At 37.8% G+C, this 17,173-nt stretch overlaps 1 protein-coding gene across 1 annotated transcript; it reads left to right on the forward strand.

Annotated features, from left to right (window-relative positions):
• Positions 1-239: 239 nt before the first annotated feature.
• LOC138155006 (olfactory receptor 8D1-like) lies at positions 240-1,172 on the forward strand. The gene has a single exon (XM_069080016.1). It carries the CDS (start codon positions 240-242, stop codon positions 1,170-1,172), a length of 933 nt encoding a protein of 310 aa, XP_068936117.1.
• The last annotated feature ends 16,001 nt before the right edge of the window (positions 1,173-17,173 follow it).

Genomic DNA, 17,173 nt, shown 5'->3' on the forward strand with positions numbered 1-17,173 from the left:
TCATTTTTATAAATATATATCTTATATTTATAATTTATAAATTTATTTATTTAGTTCTATAAATTTATTTTAGTTATTTTCAACTCAGTAACGACTGTAATTCTTTAACTTACCATCACATGAAGAAATAGCATAATTTTTCTATCAGAGAAGTTTGGCAAAAACAACCCCAAAACTCTTTATCTAATGGATTCTTCTTTATTCTCCTCACAGGTTTTCAGCTCAATTTTAAAAGTATGATGACTATAGGAAATCATTCTATGGTAACAGAGTTTATCCTTATGGGATTAACAGATGAATCAGAACTACAGCTTCCCCTCTTCTTCTTGTTCTTTGGAATCTACGTTGTATCCACAGTAGGAAACCTGGGCTTGGTTCTGTTAATCAAGATCAGTTCTCAGCTTCACACCCCTATGTACTATTTCCTCAGTAATCTGTCCTTCATAGATCTCTGCTATTCCTCTGTCATTATTCCCAAAATGATGGTGAACTTTGTATCAGAAGAAAACATTATCTCTTTTCCAGGCTGTTTAACTCAATTTTTTTTCTTTGGTTACTTTGCTGTTTCTGAGTGTTACATGCTGGCAGCCATGGCTTATGATCGTTATGTTGCCATCTGTCACCCTTTGCTTTACCACATCACCATGTCTCAGAGGGTATGCTTCCTACTAGTAGCTGGAGTGCATATCATTGGGGTATGTGGGGCCCTTATCCACACAAGCTTCTTGGCTGACCTTACCTTCTGTAGAGGTAAGGTCATCAACCATTATTTCTGTGATATCCTTCCCCTCTTGAAGCTCTCTTGTTCAAATACCTCCATCAATGAATTTCTTTTGGTGTTTAATTCTGGAATCAATGTATTTCTGACAACCCTGTCCATTTTCATCTCTTATGCTTTCATCCTTTCAAACATCCTCCAAGTCCATTCTGCTGAAGGTAGGGCTAAAGCCTTTAAGACCTGTGGCTCTCATGTTGCAGTTGTTGCTGTATTTTATGGTTCTATAATCTTCATGTATTTTAAGCCATCATCTGGTGATAAAAATACACAGGAGAAGGTGGCATCAGTGTTTTATACCATAGTGAACCCCATGCTGAATCCTATGATCTATAGCTTCAGGAATAAGGATGTAAAGGATTCCTTGAGAAAAGTCATGAAGAACAATCGGTTCTAATAGTAGACTGTTGAGTATGTGATTTTACCATGAAGAAAATTTATGAAAGTTATTGTATGTAAACTCCTTGAGAGTAGAGATTATTTCATTCTTTTTATTGGCATCCTCAGTGCCTAGCATAGTGCCTTTGCATAATAGATCTATAATAAATATTAGTTGAATAATTGATTGATTTTCTCTGCTCAGTAAATGGCAAAAATTAGGTGAATAGAAAGTACTCTAGAATACAAAATTGAGATCAATGAGCCTTGTTGGAAGAAGCAGGACTTTTTTTCCTGAAGGATGCCAGGATTTTTTATTTCAATACAGTTCTTTTGCCAGGAAAACAACAACAATGTGACACAAAATTGATTGACCATAGGACTGGCTAAAAGAAGAACGAAATGAAGGGAAAGACATTTAAAAGTACAAGTCCCAGTCTTCATCATCTGTGCCTTTCCTTTTTCCCCACTTTCACCCCACTACAAATAGAACTGAGAGCAAGAGAGTAACACAAAAGACAAAGAATGGAAATGAAGTCATGAGGGGGAGAAAGCATGCGATAATTTCTTTTATTCTCTTTTGCCCTTCCCCACCATCTAATACAAACACATGTGTTGATATCACAGTATATCAGATTGATGTTTAGAGTGAAAAGATTTGAACTTGAGGGGAGAAAAGTCCAATTCTGTCATTCAGTGGAAGGAATAAAGGGAATATATTATAAGGATCATGTAAATGATATAAATCTGTTCTAATCTGAGAACTTGAAGGAACCATGGTGTTAATTGAATCCAACCCACTTACTTCAGAGAGGAGGAAATTGTGGCTCAGATGTGTTGAGAGCCTTCCACTGAGTCATAGTGATAAATAAGTATCTTATGTGGAATTTTTTCTTACCACTTAATAGTATTATGTTTTTTTTTCTAATTTACATGTATTATGTAGATATGCCAATGATTTATGTGGGTTTATTTTATACTCTGCAACTTTGCTAAAGTTGTTAATAATTTCGAGTAGTTTATTACTTGATTCTCTAGGATTCTCTAAGTATACAATATCATTTGCAAAAATGATAGTTTTATTTTCTTCTTGCCTATTACAATTCCTTTAATTTCTTTTTCTTCTCTTATTGGTAAAGCTAACATTTCTAGTACAATACTGAAAAATAGTGGTATAACAGGTATCCTTGTTTCATCCTTGATCTTATTTAAAAAGCTTCTAGGGGTGGCTAGGTGGTGCAGTGAATACAGCACCAGCCCTGAAGTCAAGAAGACCTGAGTTCAAATCCAGCCTCAGACACTTAATACTAGTCGTGTGACCTTGGGCAAGTCACTTAACCCCAATTGCCCTGCCCTCCCCCCTCCAAAAAGAAAAAAAAGCTTCTAGCTTATCTCCATTACATATAGTGCTTGCTGATGTGGTTTTATACTATTTATCATTTTTAAAGAAAGCTCCATTTATTCCTATGCTCTCTAGTGTTTTTAATAGGAATGGATCAAAAGCCTTTTCTACGTCTTTTGAGATAATCATATAATTTCTGCTGATTTTGTTATTGATATAGTTAATTAGGCTGATGGTTTTCCTAATATTGAACCAGTCCTGAATTCCTGGTAGAAATTGCAGCTGGTCTCAATTTATGATCTTGGTGATATATTATTGGAATCTCTTTGATAATATTTTATTTATTTTTTGCATCAATATTTATTAGGGAAATTGGCCTATAATTTTCTTTCTTTGTTTTGACTTTTCCTAGTTTAGGTATCAACACCATATATGTGCCATAAAAGGAATTTAGTAGGACTCCTGCTTTGCCTGTTCTTCCAAATAGTTTATATAGTATTGGAATTAATTCTTCTTTAAATGTTTGGTAGAATTCACTTGTAAATACATCTGACCCTCAAGATTTTTTCTTAGGGAGTTCACTGATGGCTTGTTCAATTTCTTTTTTTTTTAATGGAATATTTAAGCATTTTATTTCATTCTATTTTAATTTTAGCAATTCATATTTTTGTAAATATCCATCCATTTCACTTAGATTTTCAGATTTATTAGCATACAATTTGATAAAATGTGTTCCTTGTAAACAACATATTGTTTCTGTTTTTTAATCCACTCTGCTATCCACTTTCATTTTATGGGAGAGTTCATCCCATTCACATTCACAGTTTTGGTTATTTCCTGTGTGTTTCCCTCCATCTTCTTTTTTTTTTTTTTTTTTTTTTTGCTTTTTGGGGGGCAATTGAGATTAAGTGACTTGCCTAATGTCACATGACTACAAAGTGTCTGAGGCCGGATTTGAACTCAGGTCCTCCTGACTCCAGGGCTGGTGCTCTATTAACTGCACCACCCAGCCACCCCACCTCCATCCTATATTTCCTGTTTATACTTTTTCTGTCTCCTTTCACCCCGTTCCTCCTCACCGGTGTTTTGCTTCTGACCACCCCCTCCATTAATCTTCTCTCCCTTTTATCAGTCCCCATCCCTTTTCTTTCCCCTTTCCCCTCCTATTTCTCTATTGGGTAAGATAAATTTCTATACTCGACTGAGTGTGCTTGTTATTTCCTCTCTGAGCCAAATCTGTTGAGAGTAAGGTTCAAACGATGCTTAGCTTTACCCTTCTTTTCCTCTACGGTCATCGGTCTTTTGCTCCACTTTATGTCATGCAATTTACCATATTCTACTTCCCCCTTTTCTCCCAGTACAATCCTTTTTTCACCCCTTAATTTTTTTATATCATCACATGAAAGTCAACTTTTACCCATGCCCTCTGTCTATATATATGCCTCATAAAAACACGGGTCTCAATATTTGCAAATATCATCTTCCCATGAAGGCATGCAAACAGTTTAATCTTATTGAATTGAATAACATTTTTTTCCTTTCCTGTTAGCCTTTGTATGCTTCTCTTGTGTATTGTATTTGAAGATAAAACTTTCTGTTGAGCTCTGGCCTCTTCGTCAGGAATGCTTGGAAGTCCTCTGTTTCATTAAATAAACACGGCTACAAACTCTGGTGTGCTAGTAGTCCTCCTTGCCCCGGGACTGAGACCCAGAATTACAACACAAACACAGGTATGGGAATGAAACAGAATCCTGCCCCTGTGCCAGAAAAGGGACCCCCAAATCTCCTTCTGACCAGTTGTTTGACCCCCTTGGCATTTTTGTGCTGATAGATTTGGAAAATACCACTGCCACTACTGATTCAGTTGCCCACCTCCCCCCGCCTCCCCTGCCCCAGGTCTACTGCTGGTTTGCTGAAGCAAGACCTATACTGGACTGTGTTCTGCTTTTACCTTGGTGCAGCTGAGCTTTCCTGCTGACCTTCTGAATTGTCTAGGGTTGGAAAATTGTTTCACCCCATCCTTTCTTGGGTTCTGCTGCTCCAGAATTTGTTTTGAGGCATTACTTAAAATTTTTGGAGGGTTTGGAGGAGAGCTCAGGGAAATCCCAAGATGGATAACATTTATTTCTTATTTATTGTTTCATTTTCAAAAAATCATTATTTTAAAATTTCTTGATAGCTACGTAAAGCAATTATATATGTAAAAGCCTAAATCCATCTTGAATCATTATAGACAATTGCTAAATATGATTATGATGTATAATGGGTAACATATAGCTTGCCTTCCTAATAGGTCATGGAGAGGCTGTTGGGTGGGAGAGAATTTGGAACTCAAAATTTTAAAAATCAATGCTAAGTTAAAAATAAATTTGCTATACCAGGTTTCCTGCCTCTTAAGATTTTCTTATATATTTTAATTTTTTTTTTCTTTTTTTAAGCAATCGGGGTTAAGTAACTTGCTCAAGGTTACACGGCCAGTTACTTCTGGGTGTGGTGCTGAGTATCTGAGCCCGGATTTGATCCAGGTCATCCCGACACTGGAGCTGGTGCTCTTACTTCGCTGAGCCACCTGGCTGCCCCTAAGCAATTGGGGTTAAGTAATTTGCTCAAGGTTACATGGCCAGGTGTTTCTGGGTGGGTGCTAAGTGTCTGAGCCTGGGATTTGATCTCCAGGTCTTCTCAACACTGGAGCCAGTACTCTTACTCACTGTGCTACCTGGCCGCTCCTTCTTATGTATTTTAGCATGAGATAGCTCTCCTCTCCAATTCCTAAGGCTTCTAAATTGTCCATCTGGCAAATAGAAGCTTTATGCCACCTTCTTCTTCCCTCCTTGTCCACTTACCTTCAATCTTGTAGACATCCTGCAGAAGAAGTCAAAGAAGCTTACGATAGGGTGAGATCCTGGGGATTATAGAGTCCAGGGCTTCAAAGAGAGTGACCCCACTGTCATTGTCCTCTTTCCTTTAAACCTCTTACTCCTTGAACTATGACATCTGTGGGATCAGGAAGCAGCAAGAACCAAAGTGAGCTGGAAGCATAAATTTATCCTCCTACAATCCCTGCCTCTATTTGCCTCCCTGTCCCAACCCAGACCTCCTCCAAAGTTTCCAGATTTACAGGGCAGATTTCATGTCTTGCAACCCAGCCCTTTTCTTGATTATTATCAAACTGCCTTCCCAGGGACCCCATCTCCAAGCTATGTCAAAATTTTACCTCAACCCCAAGAAAGCTCAGCTTGCTGCTAGCCTGTCCCCAGGACACCCTGCAATGGGCATGAAAGCCACCGTGTGCCAGTCTTCTTGATAAAATGGCTTCCTTCCTTTATTATTTTCCGGAAGTGCTTTTCACTCAATGAAGTTTTAGTGGAGTCCATTTTATTGACAGTGACAATGAGCTGCTACTCTTGCTTTTTTTGTTTTACTTCAGCTGAAGCACAATATATTCTGCTCCAGACTTTTACCTTTACTCTGTGTGTCTCTCTCTGCTTCAAATGTGTTTCTTTTATACAACATATTGTAGGATTCTGCTTTTTAATCCACTGCTTCATATGTGGGGTATATGTCAGAGGGATTTGCTCCCTGGTCTGTCCATTCTTCAAACTCCTGTCCCCCTGCCAAAATGAGCTCGGCAGTTTGCCTGTCCAGGAGAAGAAAAGAAAAGGTTAAGGTAGGGGGACAGGTAGACTTAAGTCTAAAAGGGAATGGGACTCACATTTGAAACCTACACCAGGAACTCCATTTGAATCCAAACTTCTACTTATTACCTTTTTGTGCCCTTTAAAATTGAAGTCAAAAATTGACAATAAGAAGAATTGAGAGAATTCACACACATTTCCTCTCCTGCATTGTAGAGGTAGAGAACTCTGGATATGGAATAATAACTATACTGTCAGACAGTTGAGGTGATGGTAGTTTTGTTAAACTACTTTTTTTTCTTTTTTCTAATTCTCATTATAAGGCAAGGCTCATTGGTTAGGGAAGGGGAAAGGCTCTCTGACCTTCATATCTTTCAGAAGAATCCTCTTTCCACTAGGCTTAAGAGACAAGTGAGTGCTAATCCCTTCCTGAGATATTTCAAATGGCAGCTGGTAGAGAAAGCCCTGAGCAGGTGAGCTCACATTCCAGAATCCCAGCATCTTAGAAATAAAAGAGACCTTCTAATCCAGAAGTGGGGAATGTGTGGCCTTGAGAACATGTGGCCCTCTAGGTCCTCAAGTGTGGTCCTTTGAATGAATCCCTCTCTCCTCATCTCTGTTTCTTGGAAACCCTAACTTTCTTCAAGGTTCAGTTTAAACGCCACCTCCTTAAGGAGATTCATCCCTTCAGTTGTTATGCCTACCCACGTCAATATTTGCATGTATGTGTGTGTGCCCATGTGTACTTATGCACACACATATGCATATATATCTCTAACATATATACTATATATAGATCCACCTACATATATTCAACTATATATATTTATAAATACAACTTTATACATATGTGTACTTACAAATATATATGTATGTACACAAACACACATATATTATGACATAAAGAATTCAAGAGACATAGTTTCTGAGTAATTAATTATTTTATTAATAATGTTAGCATATAATTAATAAAAGGGGTCAGTGAAACTCTCAATTGCCAAAGACCCCTCATGGAACCCAATCAATGCTTACTTACCTGCTCTTGTAAGAGTGGATGTTCCTGAGGGTGGCAATTAACTCTGATTGGTTAACAATTAATAAGAAGGATGAATACTATAATGAGAGCTGGCTAGGGATCATGACTAATCACTCTCATACCCAGATTACCCCTAGCAATCTAGACAAAGTATTTACCTCTATTCAGACCTGATTGAGCTAAACACGGTGGTCCAGAATTCACCTTAAATCAGACCTGCGCAACTTGGAAACTTCTACAGGCCTTAGATAGGTTAGACTAGAGACAGACTGACAATGATTGGTTGCCATGGGTCATATGACAAAGAGAAGAGTGGGCAGCAACCCTACATTTTCATAGGCCTCCTGAAATCGTTTGGTGGCCACAAGTGGCCCATAGGCAGTGTGTTGTGCAGGTCTGCCTTGGATTAAATTCTTTGTAAAGTTTTCTAACTGCAGGAAGGGGGGGGAGGTAACAATTCCAATATTTCATATCATCATCCACCCTGCCCTTCAGAGAACTAAGTTGACCTAATCTCCAAATGAGGAAAAGAAAAAATTCTGAATCTCCCCAATATTTGGTTTAATAATCATTACTCTCAGTACTCTCAGCTGTATTTACTTATCCTTATCCTCCAGCTCCTAGAGCCTTCCCCCCAAATTACTTGTATTTATTAGTTTGTTTTATATATACTCTGTGTATGTATGCGCATGTGTATATAGACATACATATAGTTTCCTTCAATAATGTACTTGAAGACAAGGAATTTTTTTTTTGGAGGGACAATTGGGGTTAAGTGGCCCAAGGCCACATGGCTAGTTTTTGTGTTAAGTGTCTGAGGCTGGATTTGAACTCAGGTCCTCCTGACTCTAGGGCTGGTGCTCTATTCACTGTGCCACCTACCTTCCCCCAAGGAATTTTTTTGTTTTGTTTTTGTTTTATATCCCCAGTACCTAGCATAGTGCCTGGTATATATAGGGGGATAATAGTTGTTGATGTATTATTCATGAATAAAAGTTCTACCCATTTGTAATGGTAATGGGATTTGAAGATCTTCCATGCCCCTTGTATTAGTGAGCAAACAGGTACTTAGCACCTTGTTTCAAGTTCATGATTGTGTCAAGTATTAAGATCCAGAACTTGTTAATCCCACAGTGGAATGAACTTGATGATGTAACTTGAAGGGGCAGAACAGGAAGGAGCTAATACCATATGTAAGGAAAAACTCAAGCTAGAGAGCCAGAACTTCTTCTGAGAACTTCTGAGAGCCAACCAGAACTGCCAGGAACGAGAACTATTGGGAACTGGAACTGTTTGGATCTAACAGTGTGAAGACTGGGGAACTACCATAAGTGAGGAGAGGAGGATCCTTACTTGAGGGAACTTATTTTATTTTGAAGACTTGGGGATGTGGGTATACACTGCATTGACTATGTGTACCAACTTTGTGGTTACTATAATGAGTTTGACTTTCTGGTTTTGGGACTCAGTTTTCCGGTATTTGAATAAATGCTTTGGTTCTGTCCCCCATGTGGAGAGCCTGTTACATTTTGTGATTCACAACTACACCAGCATATTCATAGCCCCTGTGAATATCGCATTGGTGTTACACCATTGTACAATGTAATACCTTTTTAGGCAGAGATTGTCTCACTTTTGTATTTGTCTAGTCAAGGCCTAATACCGTAACATTTGCATACTCTGCTGTTCAGTGATACAGGTCTCCTTGCTGTTCTTAAAAACAGAACACTCCATGGTATGACTCCAGGTATTTTCACTGCTTGTCGCTCTTGCCTAGAATCCTCTCCTTTCTCATTTCCTATTCCTGACTTTCTTCAAGATCCAACTAAAATCCCACTATCAACAAGAAGCCTGATCCTATCTACTTTAAAGTGGCCTGTGGACAGTGTGTTGTGCAGTTATGTCTGATACTTCCTGACCACATTTGAGGTTTTCTTGGCAAAGATATTGGAATGGTTTGCCATTTCCTTCTCCAGCTCATTTTTATAGAAGAGAAAACTGAAGCAAAAAGGGTTAAGTGATTTGCGTAGTCATATAGCTGCTATGTGTCTGAGGTCAGATTTGAAGTCATGAAGATAAGTTTCCCTGACTCCAGGCTTGGCACTCCACAGCACCAACTACTACTCCTGTGAAAATGATGGGGTGATGGAACCTGTAGCCTGAATTTTCCCACACAACCCAGTTACTGGTGCCTCTACCCAAGGCATCTGGCCCACCCCAACCCACCTTGATTACTTAATTAGCTTACTTGTTACTCCTTAATCCCATCTAGATCTTTTCAATGACCCCTTTTCCCTTTTTTTGTATATAAATATCAGTCCAATCCTCATCAAATTCACAAACTCTGTCCACCCCTATTGGTGATACATTAGCATATTTATTAGGAATCTGCCTGCCATGCTGGTAGTACAATAAAATTCGCTATTCTGACTAAAAGGTTTCAGTGGTTGAATTCTTTCAAGGCAGATCCTTATGTACACTTATGTTTCAGGGTTCCCAGTACCCCAAACCACAACAGAACCATAGTAAGATCTATTGCCAAAGCATTACTAAGAGTAAAGGTCTGGAAAAGGGACTGGATTTGGAATCAGAGAACCTGGGTTCAAATTCTAGAGTTGCTACTTCCTACGTGTGATTTTTGGACAAGTCACTTTACCTTCTTCTATAAAATAACAAGTTTAGGCTAAATGACCTCCAAGGTACCTTCCAAATCTAAACTAATCCTACAATCCTGCTATCCTGAGATAGTGTCCAGAAAGAGTTGAATGATTTGTGTAGACTAGGTTCTCAATTTGACATAATGAAATTGAACAATACACAAAGAACTATATAAAGTGTCAATAATAAAGGTAGTTTTGCTTATGATTACTAAGGAAAATTATACTGAGATAAAAACTAGAAGAATTAAAGTTTAATTAAACAGAATAAGTGAGTATAGTAACATGTGGAATTTATTTCAATAATGGGTATAGTTAGATATGAATAAAATAAGACATTTACAGGAAACATCAATGATGCTAAAATGATTAAGGATAACTTTGCTTTCTCTTTACTGAAAAGGACATCCTCTAAACACCTTTAAATTCAACCACCAAATCAGCATAATTAAGAGTTTAACATGATTTAATGATTCCACTTTAAAAAAATAACCATTGTATATTACACTGGGTTGCAGAAATAAAATACAGTGAGAAAAACCTTTCTGAGTAAAAGAATTTTAAAATATTAGAACTTCACATCACATTGATAAATACTATTTAAGGTACTCACTTAAAAATACAAAATTTTAGTGAATTAGTCTCTAAGGTCCTTTTTCATACAATAAATGAAGAAGATCTTCTGAGGACCGTTATAACTTTTTCTTCTTACATTGTTATTCTAGGTCCTTAATTGTGAGCTATGGGCCAAGTGATTTGTTTAGCAAGGGAATTATATTAGAAATTGTAATAGGCCTTGTTAAAATGCTTTTAGAGGTATATCATATATCCAGTGGTGCTCCCTCTCATTGATGAGCACCAAGCACACTGTATGAAGGACCATATGTGCACATGTACTGTACCAATAACACAAAATTCCCTTTGATTTTTCTAATGACTCCATGATATAGCTGATTATTCCTATATTTACTTCTACCTCTAAGAAGGAAACATTTAATAGCTTCTTCTCTGGTGTGTATCATCTGGGAAATGCTCAGTTTTGCTTTTCTTTACAGGAGTCAATAGTAAAAATGCATTCCACACAACTCAACATTGCCTGAAGGGTTTGCCATGTTCCTGGCAACAACCAAGACGGAATGGACAAATCAGGATCTCTGAAGAATAAGTCCCAACATATCTTCTTACTCCAGCATCAGACTGTTTTTACACTCCAAAAACCATTAATCAATTTGTCATTTGGTGGCTGTGCCCATAGTGTTCAGTTGGTAACTCTCTGGCTCATCTGAACAACATCCATTTTCAGAAATTCAAAGGGGATTTTGGTGTAGGGAGTCGGGGTTGGATTATCTAAAGTAAATTAGGCATAAATGACTGGTAATATCTTTTCTTGAGAAAAGATTTTCATAGCAGGAAAAGGATTATCGAGAGGTCAAAGGAAACCAGGAAGTGTAATGGAGGGAAAATCTTCTAGGAGGAAAAGTTAGTTTTAACAATGGGAAGGCTAGAAGGGATGCCCTGCAAATAATGGGATGCCTTGGGTTTCCTTCTCACTGGGGGGAAGTCTTCCAGTAGATACTGGACAACCATGTGCTGGGAATGCTATAGACTGTGTTTACAGATCTGACCATGTCACTTATCCTACTCAATAAACTTCTGTGATTATCTATCACCTGTAGAATCAAATACAGAATTTTTTTTTCTTTTCGGAGGGGGCAAGAAAGGGCAATTGGGGTTAAGTATCTTGCCCAAGTTCACATGGCTAGCTTTTGTGTTAAGTGTCTGAGGCCATATCTGAACTCAGGTCCTGCTGACTACAGGGCTAGTGCTCTATTCACTGTGCCACCTACCTGCCTCAATACAGAATCTTCTATTTGATATTCAAAACCCTTCCTAAATACACACAGACACAGGCACAGACACACAGATACACACAGGCACACACACACACACACACACACACACACACACACACACACACCTTTTTCCAGCTAACAAACCTACAGGGCTTCCCCCTTTTCACTAGAGACATTGGCCTCCTTGTTCCTCAAACCCCAACAGTTTTCTCTTGCTGCATCCCAACCCTGAAATGCTCTCTGTACCAATTGGCTTCTCTGGCTTCCTTCAAGTTCCACCCACTATAGAAAGCATTTTCTCATCCCCCTTAATTCTAGTGTCTTCCTTCTGTGGATTAACTTCAATTGATCAGGTATGTATCTTGTTTGTATGAACTTGTTTGCATGTTGTCATTAGATTGTGAATCATTGAGAATGGACACTGTCTCTTGCCTTTCTTTGTACCTCCAGGGCTTAGCATAATGCTTGTCATGTAGATACTTAATAAATGTTCACTAACTTACCAAACCTATAGAATATACTTGCATCTGCATTTGTGGAAACATTACCCAATATACCACTGGGTGACTCTGATAGAATGTCAACACTAACAGCAGACTGTCACAACTGCATTGGAAGTGAAGAAGTTGGAGTCTCTCCTACATACGACAGAACAATTTTTTTTGTGTTTTAGTTACATATTTTAAAAATTCAATAACACGGATTATATGAAAGTTTGCATGGTCTGTTAGAACACTAATCTTGGTGTCAAACAGATATGGGTATAAATTCTAGCTCCCTCCTCTTTTATCCCCACTTCATTTGTAAAGCTGCTTTACTTTGGGTAACTTTCTCAATTTCTGGATCTTTTCTTCCTTATCTCTAAAATTAAGGTTATTGGGAACCAGGTAATGGTTCCTTACATCACAGTATAGGTGTTAAGATTCAATAACATGATGTTATAAGATAGAGTATAGCATAAATGTAAACTATTATTACCACTACCTGTTGTTTTTATGGGATAATGAATTTTGATTCAAAGCATGCAAATAAATGTTATTCCTACCCTTAGTCCTGAAAGAAAGCAGAGCGTGCCTAATATAAAAAGATGGTAGATAGAAGATATGGAATATTTTTTAATCTTCTACCTGTCCTTTCTCGTCCTTATGGGCTGAAGTTCTATCTGACTTTTTCTCTGGAGACCACTGGCTTTTTGTAGATTTTGTGATTCAGAGGACTCTATGTTTTGCTAAATGATGTTTATGCTCATAGTTAATATATGTTTATTTTGTAAGAATTATAATAACTAACATTTATTTAATGTTTAAAAGTTTGCAATGTATTTTGCATATATTTTATCATTTGAAGACCATAATAATCCGGTGTAGTTAGCTAATAAATTTAGATATGTTTGAACCCATTTTACAGCTGAGAAAACTGAGTCTCAGAGAGATTAAAGTCTATTATTCATCCATGAATACAAAATAAGTAAGTATCAGAGGTAATATTCAAACATGAGTTTTTTGAACTCCAAGTTCAGCAGTCTACCCACTATTCCATGATGCCTTCATCTGCTTAGATATGAAGAAGGGATGGGGGTTAAAAGGCAAGAGAATATTCCCATGAGCCAGGAGGTTTGTGCAAACAGGTGCAAGAATTTGGATGTTAATGGGGAACAGTTTGTATAGGGTTTAACTGCAGATCAACCAAAGATTTTCAATACGGTTGAAGAAGATGAGAAGGCTGATGAGGGATCTAAAGATCACACTGTACCTCCCCAAGAATTATCATCGGATGGCATGCAATTGTTCTTGGAAAATGAAAATTTTAGAAAAGTGATAAATAAGCATAAATGGCACATGCCTCACTCACAGGACACTTGTTATTCTGGAACTGAAGGTTGATGCCTGAAGAGCTACTTGGAGTACCATATCTGCAGAGGCCACTAGATGGCCCTCCAAGCTTGAATTGTTTCAGTTCGCTTCCACTGTGTAGGAGTGAGCAGCTCCTAGGTTCTCATCTTAAACAAACACCAGGACATTCTGAGACACAGCCCTTGCTTGCTTCAACCCAGGTTTCAAGCTAGCATAAGGGAAATGACAATTCCTTAAAAATTTGCTATTTGTTTGGCTCATTTTTGTTTCCATTTCTCTCAGATTCTAATCTCTCCCAACTTCATATGAACTAAAAGTGTCATTCACTATATCATGATCTATTTTTTGATAGTAAAAGGGATTCAGAGTCAGGCAATGATGATAGTAGCAATCCTTTTCATTTGAAATTTTAGTTGGCTCATTATTTTAAAAGGAAAAGTCTCAAAGGGAAGACAATTTCGTTTGACTAGAGCAGGCCCGCACAACTTGCAACCCACCAAAGGATTTGGGGCAGTTCGTGAAAAATGTAGAGGAAAAGGTCCTGCAGAGCATGAAGATTGTGCAGGCCTGAACTAGGGACACCAAATAGCAGGAGGTTGAAATAGCAAGAGGAGAGTACTGGGGGAGTCTTATCATCTCCTTGAATTGGGGGCAATGACCAACAGTTAGTAAATTAAGGTAGTCCAATAACTTTTCATACTGGAGCCAAGAATGATACCTTCAAAGTGATACTGGGGCAAATAAGGGAAAGGATACAATCAGGGATAGTGCTGTCAAGTATGATGGATATATTTTTGAGAAATGAGACCTTTAACAGGGAAACTTGTTTCAAAATTTTTTTTCACATTTACTAACTGTATTTCCCTTCATTTTATCCCCCCATTTATTCTGTTCTCTCTATCCTTTTACCTTGCACTTCCTCAGAAGCATTTGGCTTCTAATTACCCCTCTCCTCCAAACTGCCCTCCCTTCTGTCACCTCATTTCCCTTCTCTTATCCCCTTCCCCTCTTACTTTCCTGTAAGGAAGATAGATTTCTATACTCAATTGCATGTGTATGTTAGTCCCTCTTTGAGCCAATTCTGATGAGAATACATTTTACCCAACCCAGAGCTAAGGGAGCTTTTCTCCTGTGATGGTATGTGTCAGGTTAGTCTGTGTGTGTCCTTGAAGGGATAAGTTTTGGCATAATTATAACTATTTCCCTCCTTTTCCTTTCATAGCAAATTTCTATAATCAGGGTAAGTGAGTCGTAGAAGATTGGTAAATACAATGCTAACTCAATAGATTGATATCAAAACATCTTTGAGTACTAAAATAGGATGCAAGTATGAAAAACCTTTCAATTTGCTGTAATTTGTCAAAGACTTTTTTCTGAACCTATTGAGATGATCCTCTCATTTTGGATTTTTTCGTTTTTAATATGATTAATTATATTGGTTATTTTCATAATGTTGAGCCATCTTTGAATTCCTGCTTATATTGAATTATTTTCTAATAAATCATTCTGGAGTGTTTGACAGGGTTTTATTTATAAAATTTTTAATCAATGCTCATCAATTATATTGATCTATATTTCTGTGTTTTGTCATTAGAATTATTTTTTCTCAAAAAATAATCCTGGTATGTGCTTTCTTTCTCAATTTTTTTTTTATTTTTGGAGGGGGGAAGGTAGGGTAATTGGGGAGTTAGCTGACTTGCCCAAGGTCACATGGCTAGTTTTGTGTTAAGTGTCTGAGGCCGAATTTGAACTCAGGTACTCCAGGGCTGGTCCTCTATTTACTGCGCCACCTAGCCTCCCCCTCTTTCTCAATTTTTGAGACTACTTCTTGAAATATGGTACTAATAGTTCTTTAAAGTTTGCTAATTTTCCTGTAAATCCATTAGGATTAGGAATATTTTTCTTCCCTTTGGTAGTTTACCTTTACAGGTACATCTTTCCATTTCTTGTAATTGGGTTATTGAAGATCTATATTTATTTCTCTGATAGTCCCTTTATCATTAAAATTTTCTTTCACATAATTATTAATTATTTCTATAATTTGTTCTTTGAACCACTATTATTTAGGATTCCTATTTAGGATTACTTCCTGACAACTCCAGGAGAAATACCAGGAGCAGAACAGAGATTTGTACACAAGGTCATTGATCTAACCAAGTTTTTCATACTGTCAGTTGTGAGGGCTTATGAAAGATCATGGCAAAATTTGGTTGCTTATAGTTCATCGGTATTGTACACCAGTCTCATGATGGCATGCTTACACAAGTTCTGGATAATGGATGAGACTCTCATGCTTTCCCAGCCACCAATGGAATGAAACAGGGTTGTGCACTTCCTCCCATGATTTTTAGCATGATGTTTTGAGTAACGTTGTCTGATGTCTTCATTGAGGATGAAAATGGCATCAAGGTCAACTACTGTACTGACAATAAATTATTTAACTTGAAAAGGCTACAGGTGAAGACCAAACTAGCGGGTCAGTTGGTGTGTGACTTTTTGTTCACAGACGATTGTGCACTCAATGCTGCCTATGAAGCTGACATGCCGCAGAGTATAGATTGATTCTCTGCTGCTTGTGCTAATTTGGGCCTGACAGTTAACGCCTACCAGCTAGCACCACACCATCCATATTTGGAACCATGGGTTACTGTCAATGGAGGAGTTTTGAATGTTGTTGAAAAGTTCCCTTCTCTTGACACTATGCTTTCTAGGAGTGTAAACATAGATGATCAGTGTTTGGGAGACTCTGAAAGAAAGTGTGGGAGAGAAGAGGTATTAGTTTGCCTACCAAATTGAAGGTCTATAGGACATTGTACTGACCTGATGGTTGTATGCCTGAGAAATCTGGACACTCTACCAACCCCCTGCCAGAAAATTGAACTGCTACCATTTGAATTGTATCAGGAAGATTCTGAAGATGTCCTGGCAAGATAAGGTAGCAGAAACTGAAGTCCTTTCTGGAGCAGAACTGCCAAGCATTCAAACTCTACTACAGAGAGCACAGGCAGAGGCTGGCCACATTTTATCTAGTTCAGCTTGGTTCAAATGCCAAAGGTACATGTGCCTAAAAAACTATTTTACAGAGAACTCACACAACAAAGCAAGTGCTTACATGGAGGTCAGAAGAAGTAATACAAGGACACTCTCAAGGTCTCTCTGAAGAAATTGGGTATTGATTGTGAGATGTGGAAGACACTGACATAAGACCATCCAACTTGGCACATCAAGATCAAAGAAAAGAAAGTGCTGTTCCCTATGGGTAAAACAGAAATGTAGTAGCTCAACGAAATGTGAGATAAACAAATTTAGAGACATCTCCAACCCAAATGTTCATATGGACTATTTGTGCCTAAACTATGGTGGAACCTTCCAAGATCACATTGGTCTGATCAGCCATAGCTGGACACATTGTATAATGATCCTGACATTATAATGTAATTTTGATCCTCTTTTAGTACAAAGGGCAACAACTATGATGATTTACAATTTCATTGCTAAGTGTCCTTTTGAGTTCAGGTCTTTTCTGTGGTTTTTGAACTGATTATTATTTTTATTGTTATGGTCTCTAAAAAATATATTGACTATTTCTGTGATGTATTTTTTTTTACAACACCTCTGTGCGAATTTTTATAAAATGGCCAATT

Source organism: Petaurus breviceps, unplaced genomic scaffold (assembly GCF_028583685.1).
Source record: "Petaurus breviceps papuanus isolate PSGF00001 unplaced genomic scaffold, PetGlider_PUasm1.0 91133, whole genome shotgun sequence".
Classification (NCBI taxonomy): Eukaryota; Metazoa; Chordata; class Mammalia; order Diprotodontia; family Petauridae; genus Petaurus; species Petaurus breviceps.

Excerpts from the sequence above, each read along its gene's own strand:
- LOC138155006 (XM_069080016.1), top strand. The coding sequence starts at position 240 with ATGACTATAGGAAATCATTCTATGGTAACAGAGTTTATCCTTATGGGA.